Genomic DNA, 19,094 nt, shown 5'->3' on the forward strand with positions numbered 1-19,094 from the left:
CAGCTCACCCCTGTGCGTGATTTTGGGCTGGCGCGGGACACGGGGGACACCGGGCCCCGCTCTGGCTCCGGCCATAATCAGCAGCAGGGCTGGCAGGATGCCGCGCTGGCTCATTAGCCAGGGTGTTAATTGTCCCGTGCGGGGACACCGAGCAGCATCTCCCGTCAGCAAAGCCAAGCTCATTACCGGCACACGCCACCCTCACACCTGCTCACAGCGCTGTGACACGTGCCAGGCACTCACGGTGTGGTGACACTGCTGGGGACACTGCAGAAACTCCGGTGCCGTCACCCCTGGGGACTAAACGCCAGTTTGTGGCTTAAAACCAGCCTTACAATAAATTAATGACAATTATATCGTTTACCCATCCTCTTCCAGGGGGATGCACTCACGGCCACCCTGCCCTGCTCCTGCCCAGCGCCGAGATGCCACCGCGTTGTCACTTGGCGTGGGTGACAAATGACATCTGGCTGTGCCAAACCCTTCCTCAAACCCCCGTCCTGCGCGCTCGGGGGAATTTTGATAAATAATAAAGGCGGGGAGAACAGGCAGAGCCCTGTGCGGGTGCGCCCTGAATTCCGCATCCCCCGGCGATCCTCGGGGGCTTTACACGGAAGTGGAAATCAATGGGCACGAGTAATTCACGGTGAAGGGCACAACGCCCGCTCTTCCTTCGGAAGCGCCGGCCGGGGATGCTCGGCAGAGCCCGCTCGGCCGCCGCCCGCCGCACAAAAGGCACCGAGGGCGTTCGCTTCCTGCGAGGGCACGGCGGCACCGAGCCAGCATCGCGGGCCCCGGGGCGAGCGGGGGCTCCTGGAGCCGTGCCCGAGCTGGCCTTGGCACCGTCCTCGCCATCAGCTCCTGCAAGTGATGGAAAGGCCCCGGCGGAGCCGCGTTCCTCGACAGCGAGGAAGGTGCGAGGCCGAAGATCACGGGGCTGGGGGGCTGCTTCTCGGTTCTGCAGCACTGGAGGGTCGGGGGTCACCGGGATCCCCCCGGTTCCCAGCACTGATCACTTGGATCCTCCCGGTTCCGAATGAGATCCCCCGGTTCCGAATGAGATCCCCCCGGTTCCGAATGAGATCCCCCCGGTTCCGAATGAGATCCCCCCGGTTCCCAGTGAGATCCTCCCGGTTCCCAGTGAGATCCCCCCGGTTCCGAATGAGATCCTCCCGGTTCCCAGTGAGATCCCCCCGGTTCCGAATGAGATCCTCCCGGTTCCCAGTGAGATCCCCCCGGTTCCGAATGAGATCCTCCCGGTTCCCAGTGAGATCCTCCCGGTTCCGAATGAGATCCTCCCGGTTCCGAATGAGATCCTCCCGGTTCCCAGTGAGATCCCCCCGGTTCCGAATGAGATCCTCCTGGTTCCCCAGCGCGGAGGGTCGGGGGTCACCGGGATGAGGAGGGGGACGCTGCCAAGAGGCGCGTGCGGGAGGTGACGCGCACGGCGGTGGCAGAAGTGGCAGCTCTGTCCCCAGACGCGCAATTAGCCCAGGGGCAAATGAGGCTCCTGCGGTTTTTGACCCAATTTCTCAGGCGAAACTCGACGGGGGAAGGAGGGGAGGGAGGAGGAGGAAAGCAGAGCCGGTCACGCGTGTGCTGCTGTGCCGCGTGTCCCCGAGGGTGTGCGCACAGGCGTGTGACATGAGTGTGACATGAGTGTGACATGAGTGTGACATGAGTGTGACATGAGTGTGACATGCGGGAGCCGAGTCCCGGGCCGGGGCCGGGGACGGGAATGGGGACAAGAATGGGGATGGGGACGAGGAGAGGGGGACGAGGAGGGGGCGGCGGCTTCGCAGCTTTCTCCCGGTTTATTTTTGCCGGTGACTGAGCTGAGGCGGCCTCGGCGCGGCCGCCGTGACTCACCCGGCACCGGGAGCTCTGCGGGGCTGCGGAGCCGGGGGCTGCGGTGGGCAGGGGTGTTGGGATGAGCAGGGATGAGCAGGAATGCGGGGATGAGCAGGGAGGAGCAGCTCTGCTGGGCTGTGGAAGGATCCTGGGATCTGCAGGGATTCAGGGATTTGCAGGGATGTGAAGGGATCTGCAGAGATTTGCAGGGGTATGCAGGGATTCAGGAATGCTGGAATTCAGAGATGCAGGAATTCAGGAACTCAGGGATGCAGGGATATGAAGGGCTGCAGGGAAGTGCAGGGATGCAGGAATTCAGGGATTCAGGGATCCAGGGACATGCAGGGATGCAGGGATGTGCAGGGATGGGCGGGGATGCAGGAATTCAGGGATCCAGGGACATGCAGGGCTGCAGGGACTCGGGAATGACGGGATTCAGGAATTCAGAGTTTTGCGGATGCAGGGATATGCAGCGTTTCAGGGATTCATAAATGCAGGGATCTCTCCCTCTCCCTCTGTGCCACCTGCAGAGCTGCCCCGGGAAGGTCCCCGTGTCCCCCGTGTCCCCCGTGCCCCCCGCCCGGATCTCCCCAGCACTGGGAAAGGGGGGGGGGGGGGGGGGATCCCCCCGTTCGGGCACCGGGACCGGGGGCGAGGAGTTTGCAGGGGGGTGAACATGGGTGGGAGGGGGTTGGGGACACGGAGGGGTCGCGGGTGGCGCAGCGGGGACGCGGAGCCGCCACCCCCGAGCCCCCGCGGGGCCGAGGGCGGTACCGGACACCGGGAACGGGGCGGCGGCTCCGCCTCTTCCTGCGGCGGGCGGTGAGTGCGGGGTGGCCCGCGGGGGGACCGGGAGGGGATCGGGGAGCAGCCCCCGGGGGTCCCCTGGGCTGTCCGAGGGTCCCCAGAGCTGTCCGAGGGTCCCCATTGCTGCCTGGGTGTCACCGGTGCTGCTCGGGGGTCCCCGGTTCTGCCCGATGGTGCCATGGGGTGTCCGGGGGTCCCCAGCGCTATTTTGGGTGTCCCCAATGATGCCCAGGTGTCCCCAATGATGCCCAGGTGTCCCCAGTACGGTCCAAGGGTCTCCATTCCTGCCCAGGTGTCCCCGATACTGTCCGAGGGTCCCTAGGGCTGCTTTGGGTGTCCCCATCCCCTCCCAGGTGTCCCCAGCTCTGTTTTGGGTGTCCCCAGCCCTGTTTTGGGTGTCCCCAGCCCTGTTTTGGGTGTCCCCATGCTGCCCCTCCCTGACCGGGTCTCTCCTCAGGCAGCGATGCCCGTGGAGCCCCTGGTCTGTGCCCACACGGCCACGCGGTGAGTCCTGACCCCTTCCTACCTGCCACACCTGTCACCTGCTGTCCCCTGTCATACCCTAATGTCCCCAGGGGTGGTGGCACTGTCCCTGCAGGGTGAGCTCCGTGCTGAACCGGGACGTGAAGCAGTTTGGGAAGCAGCACCTGTTTGATGGCAGCGAGGAGACCTGCTGGAACTCGGACCAGGTGTGGGGACACGGGCAGGGGACACAGGAGCTGTGCCACCCCCTCTGTCCCCTCTGTGACACTCCTGTCCCCACGCAGGGCACGTCCCAGTGGGTCACCCTGGACTTCCCTCGGCCTGTCAAGGTCTCACAGCTCCACATCCAATTCCAGGGGGGATTTTCCAGCCGGCTGTGCACGCTGGAAGGTGAGGACTGTGAGCTCCTGCCTCAGTTTACCCACACCTGGATCCCAGGTGTGACAGGAGGGTGAGGACTGTGGGCTCCTGCCTCAGTTTACCCACACTTGGCTCCCAGGTGTGACAGGAGGGTGAGGACTGTGAGCTCCTGCCTCAGTTTAGCCACACCTGGCTCCCAGGTGTGAGGGGGAGGCTCAGAGTGATTTATCAGCCATTCCCGAAGCCCAGGAGGGCTTCAGGAGCACCTGGAGCAGCTCCCTGGGTGAACAGAGAGGAGCTGGGTGCTGGTGGGAACCAGGGAAGATTTTGGGAGAGGAGCTGGGAGCCTCTGGGTGCTGGAGGGAGCCAGAGAAGATTTTGGGAAAGATTTTGGGGCAGCACCTGGAGGCTCCTGGGATCACCTGAGGCTCCCCTTTCACCCTGCCCAGGCTGCAGAACAGGTGAGGAACTGGTGAAAATATCAGAGCTGTACCCCCAGGACAACCACGCCATGCAAATATCCTTTGCCAGGATGACGGCTTGGGGAGGTGGGGGAGCAGAATTCGGGGAATTTTTGGGAATTCTGCTGCTCAGGGCGGGTGTGGCACCCCAATGCCAGCGTTATTCCTTCACTGGGAATCCTGCACAGGTTCCAGGTGGAGGAGACCGTGCTGGACAAGCTGAAGATCACCTTCGGGAGCAGCACGGATTTCTTTGGGAGGGTCGTGGTTTATCACCTGGGGGTGCTGGGGGAGAGGCTCTAGGGGGGCTGTCCCCACTCTGGGGACCCTGGAAACGCCCCGAGGGGGATCCCTGTCCCCTGAGGTGGCACACAGGCGTGCCATGGGATCAATAAAAGACATTTTGGAGATTATTTCATTTAGATCTCTGCTGGCTGGATGAGCCCTCGGGGCTTTGGCCTCAGGACAAAGAGGAGAAATGTCCCCTCACCTCGGTGACAGCAGCCCTGAGTGTGTGGGGCGGCAGCCACAGAATCCTGCAAGGATCCTGGAGGGGCTTGGCAGCTTCATGGGAGCTTCCCTTTCCACGGGGACAGAATCCTGAGGGGCAAATAATTCCAGAATTCCAGAATGCTGAGGGGCAAATAATTCCAGAATTCCAGAATGCTGAGGGGCAGATTTTCACCCAGTTTGCCCAAAGAATTTGGATCGGGATGAGCTGAGGAAGCAGACTGGGCTCCACAGAGCAGCTCCCAAATTTAATTCCAATTAAGAGTTTAATTCCAGCAGGAAACACAGAGCAGCAGAGCCCAGCCAGGGCTGGAATTTCGGTCCCTGGATTTTTAGGAGAGGCTTGAATGCATGGAGGGCAGAAATTCCTGGTTTTTTTCCATGGCTGCAGTTCCAGGTTGGGACGGGCTGGAGCTGCCATCTCACTTCTTCTTCTTCTTCTTGTTCTGGAACAGCTTCAGGATGTGGTTCTCGATCACCTGCTGGACTGAGGGAGGGACAGGGCTGGGATTTTGGGAAACTCTGGGATCTGGGAAGGATCTGGTCACTGTTTGCCTCTTGTTTTCTGAGGGAAAATCCCCGTTTTATGACGGAGAACCCCAGTTTGCTGAGGGGAAACTCCTAATTTCTGAGGTGAAAACCCCCATTTTCTGAGGTGAAATCCCCGTTTTCTGAGGTGAAAATCCCGATTTTCTGAGTAAATCCCGATTTTCTTGCCTTTCCTGTGTCCCAAGGCCACGGCCAGGTCCATGGGGGTGTACCCCGAATCCGCCTCCTCCGTCAGATCAGCACCTCCAGCTGTGGGCACAGAGCGGGGGAAAAGGGACCCCAAAAGCTGCCCCCGGGCAGGGGAGCAGCAGTTCCAGGTTTGGGATCTGCAGGATTTGTGCCTTACCCAGCAGGGCCTCCACACATTTCACGTGGTTCCCACGCACGGCGTAGAGCAGGGGGGTGCCCCCGTTCTGGGGGGGGGAAGGTCATTAATGAGCGGTAATTAGCGTTAATGAGCGTTAATGAGCTCGCTCAGACCCTGCTTCTCACTGGGATCACTCGGCAGCTTTCTGGGATTCTTCCCTTTCAGCCTGTGCCAGTGCTGGAGTGGGATCCCATTCCAGCCTGTCCCAGTTCCAGACTGGGACTCACTGGGATCCCATTCCAGCCTCTCCCAGTTCCACACTGGGACTCACTGGGATCCCATTCCAGCCTCTCCCAGCTCCACACTGGGACTCACTGGGATCCCATTCCAGCCTCTCCCAGCTCCAGGCCGCTGTCCCCGGGCCGTGCAGGTGGCACTGGGCGGGTTTGTCCCGCTGTCCCCGCTGTCCCCGGGCCGTGCAGGTGGCACTGGGCAGGTTTGTCCCGCTGTCCCCGGGCCGTGCAGGTGGCACTGGGCAGGTTTGTCCCGCTGTCCCCGCTGTCCCCGGGCCGTGCAGGTGGCACTCACCCAGTCGTAGGTGTTGATGTCCACGTCCCTGTCCAGCAGCATGGTGACAATGTCGGTGTAGCCGCCCATGCTGGCCAGGGCCAGGGCGCTCTCCCTCTCCTTGGCCAGCGCGTGGGGATCGGCGCCCTGGGGACAGCGGGGACAGCCAGGGGACAGCCAGGGGACAGCCAGGGGACAGCCAGGTGACAACCAGGGGACAGCCAGGTGACAACCAGGTGACAACCAGGGGACAGCCAGGTGACACCGCCCACTGCCACCCTCCCACGGGCGCCGCCCCAGCGCTCCCAGTGCCCTCCCCTCACCAAAACCCTGACTGGCAATGGTTTTTATTTTTTAAGCCTCACCTGAGGTTCTGGAGGGAAATGAAACCCCATTTCAGTGCTGATGGATCCTCAGCCCCTTTTTCCCTGTCTGATCCCCCCCCTTTTTTTTTTTTCCATGAAAAACCTCCCTGTTCTCCCAGCCCTGCCAGCCACACATCCCTCCTGGAGTTCAGTAAAAATCTCTCATGGATCTCCCCCCGCTTATTTGGGGGATTTTGGTCGTGTGTTGCAGTTTTCCTGCTCAGTTTGAGAGAGATCCCACGATGAAAAACAGGGGGAGAGCCCAGGATAAAAAAGGGAAATCCAAGGATTAAAAACACAGGCAGATCCCAGGATTAAAAACAAGAGAGAGGTTCCAGGATTAAAAACAGAGGCAGATCCCAGGATAAAAAAAGGAAAATCCCAGGATGAAAGAGGGAGATCCCAGAATAAAAACCAGGCGGAGATCCCAGGATAAAAAAGAGATGTCCCAGGATAAAAAAGGGAAATCAGGATGGCAATGGGAGATCCCAGGATAAAAGACAAAGGTCTTGGAATAAAAGAAGAAAATCTCAGAATAAAAGAGGGACCCCAGGACTAGAGGGGCAGCCCCCAGGACTAAATCCAGCCCCCAGGACTAAATCCAGCCCCCAGGACTAAATCCAGCCCCCAGGTCTGTTCTGGGCCCTCTGGAAGCCCCTGGAGCTGGGAGGTGCCCGGGCTCACCCACTCCAGGAGGTGCCGGACGGTCTCGATCTCCCCAAAAGCTGCAGCCCAGATGAGGGGGGTGAAGCCTCTCTCATCGGGTTTGTTCACCAAATTCTCACCTGGGGGAGGTGACAACAGCAGCGTGAGCGCCCCTGTGCTCCCACCTACACCAGTAAAACCAGTGAGGGCTGGAAAACCACCTCAACCACCTCATGGATGGCTGCAATTAACGATTTTGGAGGATTTTTCCGATTTCCAAAAATGGAAAAATCTCCCCCCAAACCCAGCGGTTTTATGGCTGAGTGAAAACCAAGCTGAGGGTTTGAGGTCACCTCAGGGCACCTGGCGGGGACAAAGGGACACCAACCTTTCCTCAGGTGCTCCTTCAGCTGGATGAGCTCGCCTTGGGCAGCGAGCTGGTGGATGGACAGGGCTGGAAGACACAAATCCATCAGGGAAAAACAATTCCCGGAAATTCTGGGGGGTGGGAGCTGTCCCCAAAACCCCGGGGTGGCCCCAGCCGCTGTCCCCCGTGCCCTGGGGACACTGGTGGCACTCACTGTCCAGCGTGGCTGGCAGTGCTGACACCTCGTTGCCTCGCTGCCTGTTGGTCAAGGTGTTGGAATGCTTCAGGGGGAAACCTGCAACAGCACAGAGCAATTCATTACTGTACACTGGAATTTATTTATTCCCTGTGAGTTTGGGGTTATTCTTATCAATTTCGGTTTATTCCCTATGAATTTGGGGGTTTTATCTCTATTAATTTGGGTTTGCTATCTTAATTTAGGGTTTATTTTCTATTGATTTGAGTTTATTCTTATGAATTTAGGGTTTATTCTCTATTCATTTAGGGTTTATTCTCTATGAATTTGGGGTTATTCTCTCTTAATTTGGGGTTTTATTCTCAATTAATTTGGGTTTATTATCTGTGAAATTGGGTTTATTCTCTACAAATTTGGAAATCTCAAAAATGAGATTTCCCATGGGTTTTACTGGGAAAAATCCATGGAAAATGAGATTTCCCATGGGGATTTTTGGGAAAAATCCGGCGAAAATGAGATTTCCCATGGGTTTTATTGGGAAAAAAATCCAAGGAAAAATGAGATTCCCATCTCCAATTCCAGCGTGGAGCTGCAGCGACCTCTCAGGGCTGGCAGGAGGAGCCTGCACCAAACTGTGGGATTGGGATTGGAATGGGATTTTCCACGCTCGAAGCTCTTTCCAGGGATTTTTGGGATGAGAAATCCCAGGCACTTTTTCCACACTCACCATCCAGGGGCTCGCTGCTGCTCTGGGAATCCACGGAAGCAGCCGAGGAATTCCGCAGGGTCTCGGCTCCCCCTGCAATCCGGGGTGGGAATTTTGGGGTGTCCCGGGCTGGATGATCCCGTCCAGCTCAGGATATTCCAGAAGCAGTTCCCATTTCCCAGGAGGACGCAGCATTCCCCACTCACCGTCCCCGCTCTCCGGGTGCGCCATGGCCGAGGGGACCCCGCTGTCCCCCGTGGCCGCCAGCTCCTCTGCTGCTTTTTCGCTCTTTTCCCCCTTTTTTTCACCCAATTCCGGGCGGGTCCCCGATACCTCTGACTGCTCGGCACAAGGATGGGAACAGGGAAAAAAAAACAAAAACAGGGACATGCGGGACAGACCCCGAGCGCCTGTGACCCCCACACTGCAGCTGGGGTTCCCCTTATTCTTCTCATCCTATTTCTGGGATCCCCCCTTCCCTCCCTATCCCCATCCCTATTCCTGGGGTCCCCCTTCTGTCCCCATCCCTATTCCTGGAATCCTCCTTCCCCTCCCCATTCCTGGGATTCTCCCTCTCTGTTCCCATCCCTATTTCTGGGATCCCTCTCGCCATTCCCATCTCTATTCCCGGCACTCCCGACACTCCAAACCTTCGCTCCCGGAGCTCCTCCGAGCTCGGACCGGGGAGCCCCGGCACCTCCCAGCCCCTCTCCGATCCCCGATCCCGGTCCCCATCCCCGGTTCCCGATCCCATCCCCGGTTCTCGTTCCCGATCCCATCCCCGGTTCCCCATCCCCGGTTCCCCATCCCCATCCCCGGTTCCCCATTCCCGGTTCCCGATCCCCATCCCGGTCTCACCGCGGCCTCTCCGGCGCTCCCGCCCCTCACTTCCCGTTCCTGCGGGGGGGAATTCGGGGCCCCTGCCCGGCCCCACCTCCCCTCTGAGGGTGGCCTTAAAACCCCACTAGGGACGGGCCCGGGGTGGCCATGGGGCACCGGGACCGCCTGGCCTTGGGGACACCGGGGGGACACCGGGGGGACACTGCGGGGACACGTCGGGAGGAAAAGGCTGTGACACCCCCAGAGCCCTCTCAGGGCAGCGGGGCCGGGCGGGCACGGCCAAACGGGGAACCAGCGAGTGTCCCCGCGGGTGACAAAGCGGGAGCTACTGATTGTCCCCACGGGTGACAAAGCGGGAGCCACCGAGTGTCCCCGCGGGTGACAACGGGGACTCGGGGGGGAACCAAGTTAAGCAGAACTTAGCACCGCGGCCGCGTTTCCAGCCGGGGCTGTTTCCTCTGCGCGGGTTTCCGGGCGGAGTTTCGCGGGGCGCGGCGGAAGCGGAAGTGGCGGCGGGAGGGATGGAGGAGCCGGAGATGCAGCTGAAGGTGAAGAAAGGTGGGACCGGGAACGGTGGGACCGGGGAAGGAGCGGCCCGGTGGCCACGGGGATGGGCTGTGAGAGGCTCCGCCGTGGCGGTCTGGCCGCTCGCGGTGCGTGTCGCGTTTGGATTCCCGGCTTTATCCCTCGTGCTGTGGTTGGGAAGAGCCTCTGGATATCCCTTGGAGGGTTTTCCGTGGGTTTCTGTGGAGATTTTTCTATGGATTTATGTGGATTTCCATGGAGATATTTCTATGGTTTTCCATCGATTTCTGTGGAGATATTTTTATGGTTTTCCATGGATTCCTATGGCTATCTATGGAGATATTTCCATGGGTATCCGTAGAGATATTTCCATGGATTTCTATGGAGATATTTTCATGGATTGACGTGGATTTCTGTGGAGGTAATGTCATGGATTTCCATGGATTTCTGTGCTGATTTTTCCCCGGGATTTCCATGGATTTATTTCCCTGTATTTCCGTGGGTTAATCCGCAGTAATTCCCGGATTTTTTTCCCCCGGCAGTGACGGACAAGTTCACGGAGAGCCTGTACGTGCTGGCCAACGAGCCCTCGGTGGCGCTGTTCCGCCTGCAGGAGCACGTCCGCCGCTCCCTGCCCGAGCTGGCCCAGCACAAGGTCAGTCCTGGCCCAGCAATTCCAGCTTCCAGCAGCCCCGGGGTGATCCCGTCCCACCCTCCCAGCTCCCTCACACCTGGCTGCTTTGGGAATTCCGGCCCCTTCCCCCTCACCGGGGGGAATTCTTTCCCAAAAATCCCGCGCAAATCTCCCGTTTTCCGGTTTAAATCCGTTTCCCTGCGTCCTGGGATTCCCCCTCTGGAATTCCATCCCTTATCCCAAATCCTCTCTCCAGGTCTCTTGGAGTCACTTTGGGATCTGGAAGTGGCTCCAAGGTTTCCCTGGGGTTTCTTCTCCACGGCCTGGGGCAGCTCTGGGAATTCCAGCCCAGCCAGGAATTCCTTCCCAGCCTCCTCATTCCCAGTTTGGGTCCTGCCTAATCCACGTTTTTTCCTTCCCAGTCGGACATGCAGAGCTGGGAGGAGCAGAGCCAGGGAGCCATTTACACCGTGGAGTATGCCTGCAGGTAATTCCTGGAATTCCTGGAATTCAGGGTGGAAATCGCAGCAGGATCCAGGGCATGAGGAAGGGAAGAGCTGGGATTTGGGATTTTCACTCTGAGGGTGAAATTCCTGGAATTCTGGGCTGGAAAACACAGCGGGATCCAAGAAATGAAGATGGGATTTGGGATGAGCTTTAAACACTTTGAGGGTGGAATTCCTGGAATTCTGGACTGGAAATCACAGCAGGATCCTGGGAATGAGTTGGGATTTGGGATTTTCACTTTGAGGGTGGGATTCCTGGAATGAGGGTGGGAAGAGCTGGGATTTGGGAACCCTTAGCAGCCGTTTCAGACCTTGGGCTGTGTTTTTTTCCCAACTTCCCACAGTGCAAAATCACCTCAAACTCGAGATTTCCTGGGATGAGAGGGGAAACGACCAAAACTTGGGAATTCCAGCCCCATCCTCCCCCCACTTTTCCCGCTTTTCCCCCCACTTTTCCAGTGCCATCAAGAGCATGACCGACAGCAGTGTTTACTTCAAGAGCATCGACAGCCTCCTCAAACATTCCATAGCCATGAAGGAGCAGCTCAGCTCCACCCAGGGCCGCAGGTATTCCAGAAAATTCCGGGAAAAAAACGATTCCAGGATGATCCAGGACAGCATTCCCTGTTTCCCTCTCGTTTTTCGGGGAGATAACAGCGTTTTTTGCCGAGGGGAAAGTGGGAATAAATTGAATTTTGAGGGATTTTTGGTTGTGTTAAAGGAGGGGGGGGATTTAGGGATGCAGGGATTGGGAAGAGGCTGCTCTGATCCCAAATTTTTTTGGGCAGAATTTCTTTAGGGTGAGAATAAAAATTAAAAATAAACAATAATGATGATGATGAAGAGCAACTCCTAAAATATCCTGGAGGGGGTTGGGTTTGATCCTCTGGAATTTGCTGGGGAAGGAGGAGGAAATTCCCAAATCCCAAAAAAAAACCCCAAAAAACAGCTCCTCAAGTTGGGATCCTTTATCCCTGTGGGGTATTTGGGATCTCTTTGAATTTTTTTTTGGGGGGGGATTTTTGGGAGGAGTTTTTGAAGATTCATTTTTAAATTTTTTGAGGGATTTTTTTAGGATTTGTTCTGATTTCCGAGGGGGAGATTTTTTGGGATTTTCCAGCCTGCAGAAATAAAGCTGTGAAACCCCAAATTTCCCCCATTTTCAGCTGGATTTGACTTTTCCTCTTTTTTTTTTTTCCACAGCACCATCACCCCCCAACCCAAGAATCCTCCAGGCACTTCTTGATTTTTCCATCCTGAATTTCCCAACCTCGGGAAGAAATGGAAAAAAGCCCAAAAAACCTCTGTGGCTGCAAAGGTAGAGAAACCCCCTGAATTCCCAAACAAACAAACAAAAAAAAGAGCTGGAAAATCCCAAATCCTGCTTTTTGGGACGTGTTTTCCATGGAAAAACGAGGTGGTTTTATTTATCCTTTTTTTTCCAAGCTTTTTTTTTTTATTTATTTTTTTCCCCACATGAGGTCTTGCTTTGGGAATTTTGTGTAAAAAGCTGGAATGTGAGCACACTCCAAGCTTTTGTTGAGGAGGAATTCTCCAAGGAGAAACTTTGCCAGTGAGTGCCAAGGAATTGCTGGATTTGTTTTTAATGAGGACGAGAATAAAAAGAGAATTTAAAAGAAAAATCCCAAAAAAACCAACAAAAAAATTCCTTTTTAAAGGTTTTAAACTTGTCACCGTGGGAGCTTGGAGCTCCTTTTATTTTTCCAGTGTTTCCAAGGGCATGGAGCAAAATAAAGTGGAATTTTTAGGCTTTCAAGGGAGAAAAGGAATTGTCCCATTCCTTAAAATCCTACCAAAAAAAAAAAAAAAAAAAAAAAAAAGGATTTTTTTCCTGTTTTTGTCCCACTCTTGGAAAGAAACAGAGCTTTGGTGTGGATCCCTCCTGGATTTTCCAGGGATGCAGGGAATGGAGTTCAGTGCTGAGCTCAAATTCCAGGGCAATTGGGATTGGGATAACAGGTGGCTTTTGGGATAATGGCAGTGACGCCCCAAATCTGATTTTTCCCACCCCAAATCTGATTTTTCCCTCCCCAAATCTGCTTTCCCACAGCTGGGAAGGGCTTGGTTGGGTCTGGGGGATCCAGGCAGGCAGCAGAGGGATTTGGGCTGTGGATAAAAGCGTTTTTCCAGGGAAAACATTTTCCAAAAACATGGAAAAGCAGGAACTGCTGCTCCAGAGCTGCAAATCCCAAAATCCCGAATCCCAGAGCTATAAAATCCCAAATCCTGAAATCGCAGAGCTGGAAAATTCTGAATCCCAGAACTGCAAAATCTCCAATCTCAGATCTGGAAAAAAATCCCAAATCCCAGAGCTGGAAAATCCCGAATCCCAGAGGTGCCAAATCCCGAATCCAGAGCTGGGAGCTGCGGCTTTTCCCTCACACCAGCGTGGAATCCCTGCCGGTTCCTTTCCGGGCCGTCCCGTTCCTCATTTCCCTCGCGGTGACATTCCAGGGATTTCCCTGCCCCGGATCCTCCCCCAGCGTCCGGTGCGTGCGCGATAAATCGCGACATTCCCGCTGGAATTCCGAGCCCGGCTGGGATTGGCGCTCCAGGAAAGTGGGGAAGGAGAATTCCCGGCGGATTTCGGGCCCGGAGGATTTATCGCTGCCGCCCCCGGGCTGCGCCGAGTCGTTCTCGTACAGGGCTTGGGAAGGCTCCGAGCGGGAATTTTGGGAAATTTGGGAAATTTGGGAAGCGCGGAGCAGCGCGTGGAGCACGGAGAGGAGCAGGACGAGAATTCCCGAGGTCAGGATGCAGGCGCTGGCGATTCCAGCCTCCAGCTCGAACAGCAGCAGCATGAAAAGGGCCAGAGCTGCCAGGGCATGGAAAGAGGTGGATTCGTAAATTCCTGGAATTTTGGGGGCTGGAAAAGGGATGGATTTGTGAATTCCTGGAATTTTGGGGGCTGGAAAAGGGATGGATTTGTAAATTCCTGGAATTTTTGGGGGGCTGGAAAAGGGATGGATTCACAAATTCATGGAATGTTTGAGAGCTCCATGTCCAAGCTGTGGCCCCAGGAATTCCTGGGACACCTCCAGGGATGGCTGCTCCAAACCTCCCTGGTAGCTGGACTGGGAGCACCGGGAATACTGGGGGCACTGGTGTTACTGGGGATACTGGGATCACTGGTGGCACTGGGATCACTGGGATTACTGGGAATACTGGGGGCACTGAGAGCACTGGGGATACTGGGATCACTGGGGGCACTGGTGGCACTGGGATTATTGGGAATACTGGGATCACTGGTGGCACTGGGATCACTGGGAATACTGGGATCACTGGTGGCACTGGGATCACTGGGAATACTGGGATCACTGGGAATACTGGGATCACTGGGAATACTGGGATCACTGGTGGCACTGGGATTATTGGGAATACTGGGAATACTGGGATCACTGGGATCACCGGGGGCTCTTGCCTGTGAGGTAGAGGCAGAGGCCGCAGCAGAAGATGCCGATGGCCGCGTGCCGGACACTGCGACTGTCCAGGAGGAACCAGAGTGCCCTGGGGAAGAGGGAAAGGAACTGGGAATGCGGGAAAACAAACTGGGAATTCAGGGGAAACAAACTGGGAATTCAGGGAGGACAGCGCTGGGCACGCTCTGGGTCCTGCTCTGAGCCCGGGGGAAAAATCTGGGGCTGAGGAGCTGAAATCATCCAAACACAGGGAAAAAAAATCTGGGGCTGAGGAGCTGAAATCATCCAAACACAGGGAAAAAAATCTGGGGCTGAGGAACTGAAATCATCCAAACACAGGGAAAAAAATCTGGGGCTGAGGAGCTGAAATCATCCAAACACAGGGAAAAAAATCTGGGGCTGAGGAACTCCAAACTGATCCTGGTCCTGTTCCAAACCCAGGAAAAATCCCTGGAGCTGAGGAACCCCGGACGGAACCGCTGGGTTTGCTCAGAGCCAGCGATAATTGGGGGTGACACCGATAATTGGGGGTGACACCGATAATTGGGGTGACACCGATAATTGGGGGTGACACCGATAATTGGGGGTGGCACCGATAATTGGGGGTGACACCGTTAATTGGGGGTGACACCGATAATTGGGGGTGGCACCGCCAACGTCACGAAAGTCCCCGCGACGTGAGCGCCTCCCTCGGTGCCACCACGGCCCGGGGACATCGCTGCCACCTCCTGGCCCCAAAAATCCCCAAATCCGGTTTTTCCTCCCAAATCTGAGCTGAACGCTCCCAACCGCAGCTGGGGAAACTGAGGCACGGGTGGAGGGATCTGCTGGAGATTCCCGGCGGGAGGAATTCCCAAATTCTCGCAGCGCGGACGGGCACAAAAATCCGCCCGAAATTCAAATTATTTGGGTAGAGCCTCCCCGCGCTTTGCTCTGGGAGTTTTTGGGAGCAAAGAACATCAAAATTCTTTAAAAATTTAATTTTGGGAATTAAATTTTTCCTTCCTTGTCCTCACCTGTGACCGCAATTCCCGGATTTCAACTTCCCAGCTCCCAAAATGAACATTTACAGCCCAAAATCCAAGCGGGGATCACAAAAAAAAATTTTCACAACTCGAGGTGTGTGGGGAGGGAATTTTCTTGTTTTTAATTTTCCGGCAGCTCCCACAAAAAGCCGAGTTTGTTGTGGGAATTTTGGTGTTTTTGGGGAAATATTTTTGCTCTCCTCCGTTAATGAAGCGTTGGAAGAGGCTGAGGAGGCGCTGCTGGAATTTCTCCAGCCCGGTGCTCCGTGCAGAGCTGGGACTGATTGGATTCTCTAATTAGGGACAAAAAGTAGCTGTTGGAACATCGTCATTCCCTTTAAATGAGTTTTGACTGAAGTCACAGCGGTCCCAAAATTGCGTGAGCCGCCCTGAATGTCCCCCACGATGTCCAGTTGTCTAAAATCCTTAAAAATCGGATTATTCCCGAGTTGGTTTTTTTTTTTTGTTTGTTTTTTTAGTTTTAACGCAGGAGCTGGGCCAGGAGCCCCCAGCCCGTTCCAGATCCATGGAAAAAAAAAAAAGGAATTTCTTCGGGAAGAACTTTGCAGATGTAAAAATGTTGGTCATGGTTAAATCAACACGTGGCCCTGGTTAATGGCCCAGCCCTGGGGTCATTTTGGTGGCCAGGGTGGTCACCCCAGCGGTGACGTCATGGGCAACATTTTGGGGCGATCCCAGGGGCTTGGGGTGACCCCAGGAGCTCCCGTGACCCCCCCCCAAAAACACGCTGGGAATTTCAAACCGTGCAAATTAAACGCCCTGGGTTGTGCAGCCAGATCTAAACTCGCTGGTCCCGGTTCAAAATTTCTAAAATTCAAATTAAAGGCGCGATGGCAGCCCTGGTGGTCACGGCGGGGAATTTGGGGGATTTTCCAGGGATTGCTCCCCACAGCCTCGCTTTGGGGGAGACCCCGCAAGTCCTCCGGTGGGTTTTGGGGGGTTCGGGAGGGGCTGGCAGCTCCCCGTGCTCAGGGGACCGTGTGGCGACGTCTGTGACAATGCCGGGGTGGCAGTGCCACCTGCGCCCCTCGTTCCCCATCCCTCGGTGTCCTCCAGACCTGTCCGCCCCCCTGACCCCTCCTGGCCCCCCCAGACCCCTCAGAGCCCCCCTGACCTCAGAGCCCCCCTGACCCCCCAAACCCCCCCAGCCCTTCCCTCCTGTCCATCCCCCAGAGCCCTTGGAGCCCCCCAAGACCCGGTTCCCGCAGACCCCTCCGAACCCCCCTGGACCCTCCATCCCGGTTCCCCCGGACCCCTCCGAGCATCCCCGCGGCTCCCGAGCCCCCCCAGCCCCGGTGTCCCCGGTGTCCCCGCGGCTCTCACCGCTCGGGCCCGGGCTGTCCCCGGCACAGCTCGGTGCTGCAGTAGCCGTGGAGGAGGCAGAGCAGGAGGCAGCTCACGTTGAGCACCAGGCAGAGCGCGGCCAGCACGGCCGATACCGGCACCAGAGCGGCGGCCACCGGCTCCGGGAGCGCCCCGCGACCGGTACCGGCTCCGGCTCCGGTACCGGCACCGCGAACGGCCCGGCCCGACGGCAGCTGGAAGATGAGGCTGGAGGAGAGCAGGGCCATGGCAGCGGACAAGGTCCCGAAGAGCAGCAGCACCGTCAGGGCTCGGTGTGGGTACGGGGAGGGCATGGCCGGGCTGGCACCGAGAACCGGGCACCGGGACAACCGGGACAACCGGGGGGTGCCGCCGCTGCGGGAGCTCGGACGTGGAATGGGAAGGGGCAATGGGAACCGGGACTGGGGAATGGGAACCGGGAACGGGAGCGCCTCCGTTCCGCCGTGTCCGCCCCGTTCTGCCTCCGTGCCCGCCCCCGGCGGGGCCCCGGGAGCCTCCGGGGGGTGGAGACTGAGGATGGACGGACAGACGGACATCGAGCCGCCTCCCCCATTCCCAGCCCCGCCTTTCCCGCTGCCGTGAAAACCCCGGGATTGAATCCCGGTGTGGGACGAGGCGATTCCCTGATCCCGCGTCCCCCCGGGAGAGGCACCTTTGGCCTCCACCTGCTCCGGGATTTTCCCCTCCAGCCCCGCAGGGAGCTCCCAAAATGTTCCCAGTCCCGCCAGGCTGAGAAAGGACCCTCGAGCCAACCCCTGGGACCCCCACGAGTTTCCCATGTCTTATAAATATCCTGGGAAGCGGAATCGCCTTTCCCTTTGGGATCTGCCCCGCCAGCGCCTTCCCATGGGAATCGCGGAGGTTTCCAGCAGGATGAACTCGGGAAAATTCACCCAAAAATTCACCTGGCACCTTGGGAGAGAAGCTGCTGAAGGAACTCCTGGCACAGGAGTTACCCCGGAGATGAGACCAGGGGACACCAGGGGACATTGGGCGCCCCTCAGCCTCCTCCATCCCGGTGTCAGCAGCCGTGCCCAGGCCGGGCTGTGGGATCCAGACCGAGGTGACCTTTCTGTCTGCAGGAGGAGCGGTGCTGGCTGTCCCCTCCTGTCCCTTTCTGTCCCTTCCTGTCCCTTCCCTCCCATCCCGCGTGGGTGGTTCCCGCTGGCACCGCGCAGGACCCGGGGCTATTTTGAAACCCCGCCGTGTTGGCCTTGGCAGCAGCAGGAATTTGGCTCCAGGCTCGTTTCCAGCATTTTTTGGAAGGGGGGGGGGGGGGATGGCAGTCCCTGGGACTCGGCCCCAAGTCCCCAAACCAGCTGCTGGTGACGGCATCTCTGTCCCCTTGCCGTGCCCTGGGCAGTGACAGAGCTCAGCCACCGGGGTCACTCGGGGTGCTGCTCTCATCTCAGGGCACCCAGCACCTCAGGCTCCCCAAAATCCCAGGATTTGGGGGCTGGAAGAGCCTCAAGAGGGAGCTCAAAGCTTTGAAGACGGGAAGGAGGAGCCAAGCCCGGCCCGGCCTGGGCACCCCCTGATCTGGAGGGGACCAAGTGCCCAAAAATGGCTTTTTTGGCTGGGCTGGGAGTGGCCCTGACCCGGGCCAGACCCTGGGATGCCCGAGCTGAAGGAAGGACAGGACAGGGCAGGGCAGGGATGTCCCACACCCAAAGAGCCACCCCAGTGTCCCCAAACTGTCCCAGAGACACCTGGATGTGTCACCTCAGACTCTGCCGAAGCTCTGGCGCTTCAGTTCTCCCCCCAACCCCCTCTTCAGGATCAATTAAGATTACTAGCGGGGCTAATTAACACTCAGATAATTGCACTCAATTAATCACAAGAGTTAAAAGCAGCTCTAAGGAAGATGTCACGTCCTGAATGCCAGCGCGGCTTGGGAGCCTCACCCAGAAATTCCTCATTTCTCCTGATTTTCCTCCCAGTCTTCCTGGGACTGGACCCCCGGCGTGTCCAGGGTGCAAAAATGTCACTGCTGTGAGGCTGGGTGGGACCTGATTTCCCTGAATTCCCTGAATTCCCTGATATTTCCGTTTTTTCCACCTGCTGCCCCGGAGCTCCTCTCATGGAATGGGAATTTTGGAATTGCATCTGTTCCTCCTGGAGGGGTTCCTGTGGGATCCCGGGAATCCCGGCACCTTCCCGAGGGGCCGGGAGGGTCAGGATCCCCCGCACGGTGTCCTGGTCACCCCTGTGGCTGCACAGCGTGTCCCCATCAGGGCAGAGCTCACCCCAGAACCGGGCACGGGCTGCGCTGGTTTTGGGGTCAGAGCATCCCCCGAGCTCAAGTTCTGCTCCCTCTGGAGAAAAGCAAATCCTCATCCCGGCTCCTCCGCGCATTCCCGCCGGGAATTCCGACTTCCAACTGCGCTATTCCCTGCCCTCAGCCCCAGGATCTGTCACCGGCAGCATCTGCCCCCTTTTTGTCCTCCAAAGTCACTTTGGGGCATCTTCACACGCTCCTCTGCTCCCTGCTCCTCACCCTCGCGTTCCCGTCACCTTCCCCGGGCTGGCGCTGGGGACAGGGAATGGCAGCTCGGGAATGTCCCAGGTGCTGCCAGGGCCGGGAG

The 19,094-nt window shown here is 57.4% G+C and overlaps 4 protein-coding genes across 7 annotated transcripts; 2 read left to right on the plus strand and 2 right to left on the minus strand.

Moving 5' to 3' along the window:
* Positions 1-2,644: 2,644 nt before the first annotated feature.
* NR2C2AP (nuclear receptor 2C2 associated protein) lies at positions 2,645-4,375 on the plus strand. The gene is made up of 6 exons (XM_088179038.1): positions 2,645-2,673; positions 3,116-3,162; positions 3,257-3,347; positions 3,426-3,531; positions 3,951-4,018; positions 4,149-4,375. The coding sequence occupies exons 2-6, from the start codon at positions 3,122-3,124 to the stop codon at positions 4,263-4,265; spliced, it is 423 nt and encodes a 140-aa protein (XP_088035164.1). The 5' UTR covers positions 2,645-2,673; positions 3,116-3,121; the 3' UTR covers positions 4,266-4,375.
* A 324-nt stretch (positions 4,376-4,699) lies between these two features.
* RFXANK (regulatory factor X associated ankyrin containing protein) lies at positions 4,700-9,241 on the minus strand. Of its 3 annotated transcripts, XM_088179037.1 has the most exons (10): positions 9,033-9,241; positions 8,381-8,513; positions 8,196-8,267; positions 7,487-7,567; positions 7,294-7,359; positions 6,945-7,045; positions 5,917-6,042; positions 5,368-5,434; positions 5,190-5,270; positions 4,700-4,959 (listed from the first exon to the last, which is right to left on the minus strand). In XM_088179037.1, exons 2-10 carry the CDS (start codon positions 8,403-8,405, stop codon positions 4,895-4,897), a joined length of 684 nt encoding a protein of 227 aa, XP_088035163.1. In that variant the 5' UTR covers positions 8,406-8,513; positions 9,033-9,241; the 3' UTR covers positions 4,700-4,894. The 3 variants fall into 3 exon arrangements, with proteins under 3 accessions (XP_088035163.1, XP_014742734.2, XP_088035162.1); XM_014887248.2 differs by lacking the exon at positions 9,033-9,241 and having other exon boundaries at positions 8,381-8,682; XM_088179036.1 differs by lacking the exons at positions 5,917-6,042; positions 9,033-9,241 and having other exon boundaries at positions 8,381-8,685.
* Positions 9,223-15,951, plus strand: BORCS8 (BLOC-1 related complex subunit 8). 2 transcript variants are annotated; one of them, XR_015808476.1, is made up of 6 exons: positions 9,223-9,572; positions 10,082-10,194; positions 10,596-10,660; positions 11,139-11,246; positions 11,883-11,997; positions 15,624-15,951. XR_015808476.1 is itself a non-coding variant. In XM_014887247.2 (5 exons), exons 1-5 carry the CDS (start codon positions 9,536-9,538, stop codon positions 11,923-11,925), a joined length of 366 nt encoding a protein of 121 aa, XP_014742733.2. In that variant the 5' UTR covers positions 9,453-9,535; the 3' UTR covers positions 11,926-12,522. The 2 variants fall into 2 exon arrangements, 1 of the variants encoding a protein (XP_014742733.2); XM_014887247.2 differs by lacking the exon at positions 15,624-15,951 and having other exon boundaries at positions 9,453-9,572; positions 11,883-12,522.
* TMEM221 (transmembrane protein 221) lies at positions 12,944-16,969 on the minus strand. The gene is made up of 3 exons (XM_014887171.2): positions 16,489-16,969; positions 14,122-14,207; positions 12,944-13,515 (listed from the first exon to the last, which is right to left on the minus strand). Exons 1-3 carry the CDS (start codon positions 16,800-16,802, stop codon positions 13,079-13,081), a joined length of 837 nt encoding a protein of 278 aa, XP_014742657.2. The 5' UTR covers positions 16,803-16,969; the 3' UTR covers positions 12,944-13,078.
* Positions 16,970-19,094: the final 2,125 nt, after the last annotated feature.

The sequence above is a fragment of the Sturnus vulgaris genome, chromosome 26, assembly GCF_052056855.1.
Source record: "Sturnus vulgaris isolate bStuVul1 chromosome 26, bStuVul1.hap1, whole genome shotgun sequence".
Classification (NCBI taxonomy): Eukaryota; Metazoa; Chordata; class Aves; order Passeriformes; family Sturnidae; genus Sturnus; species Sturnus vulgaris.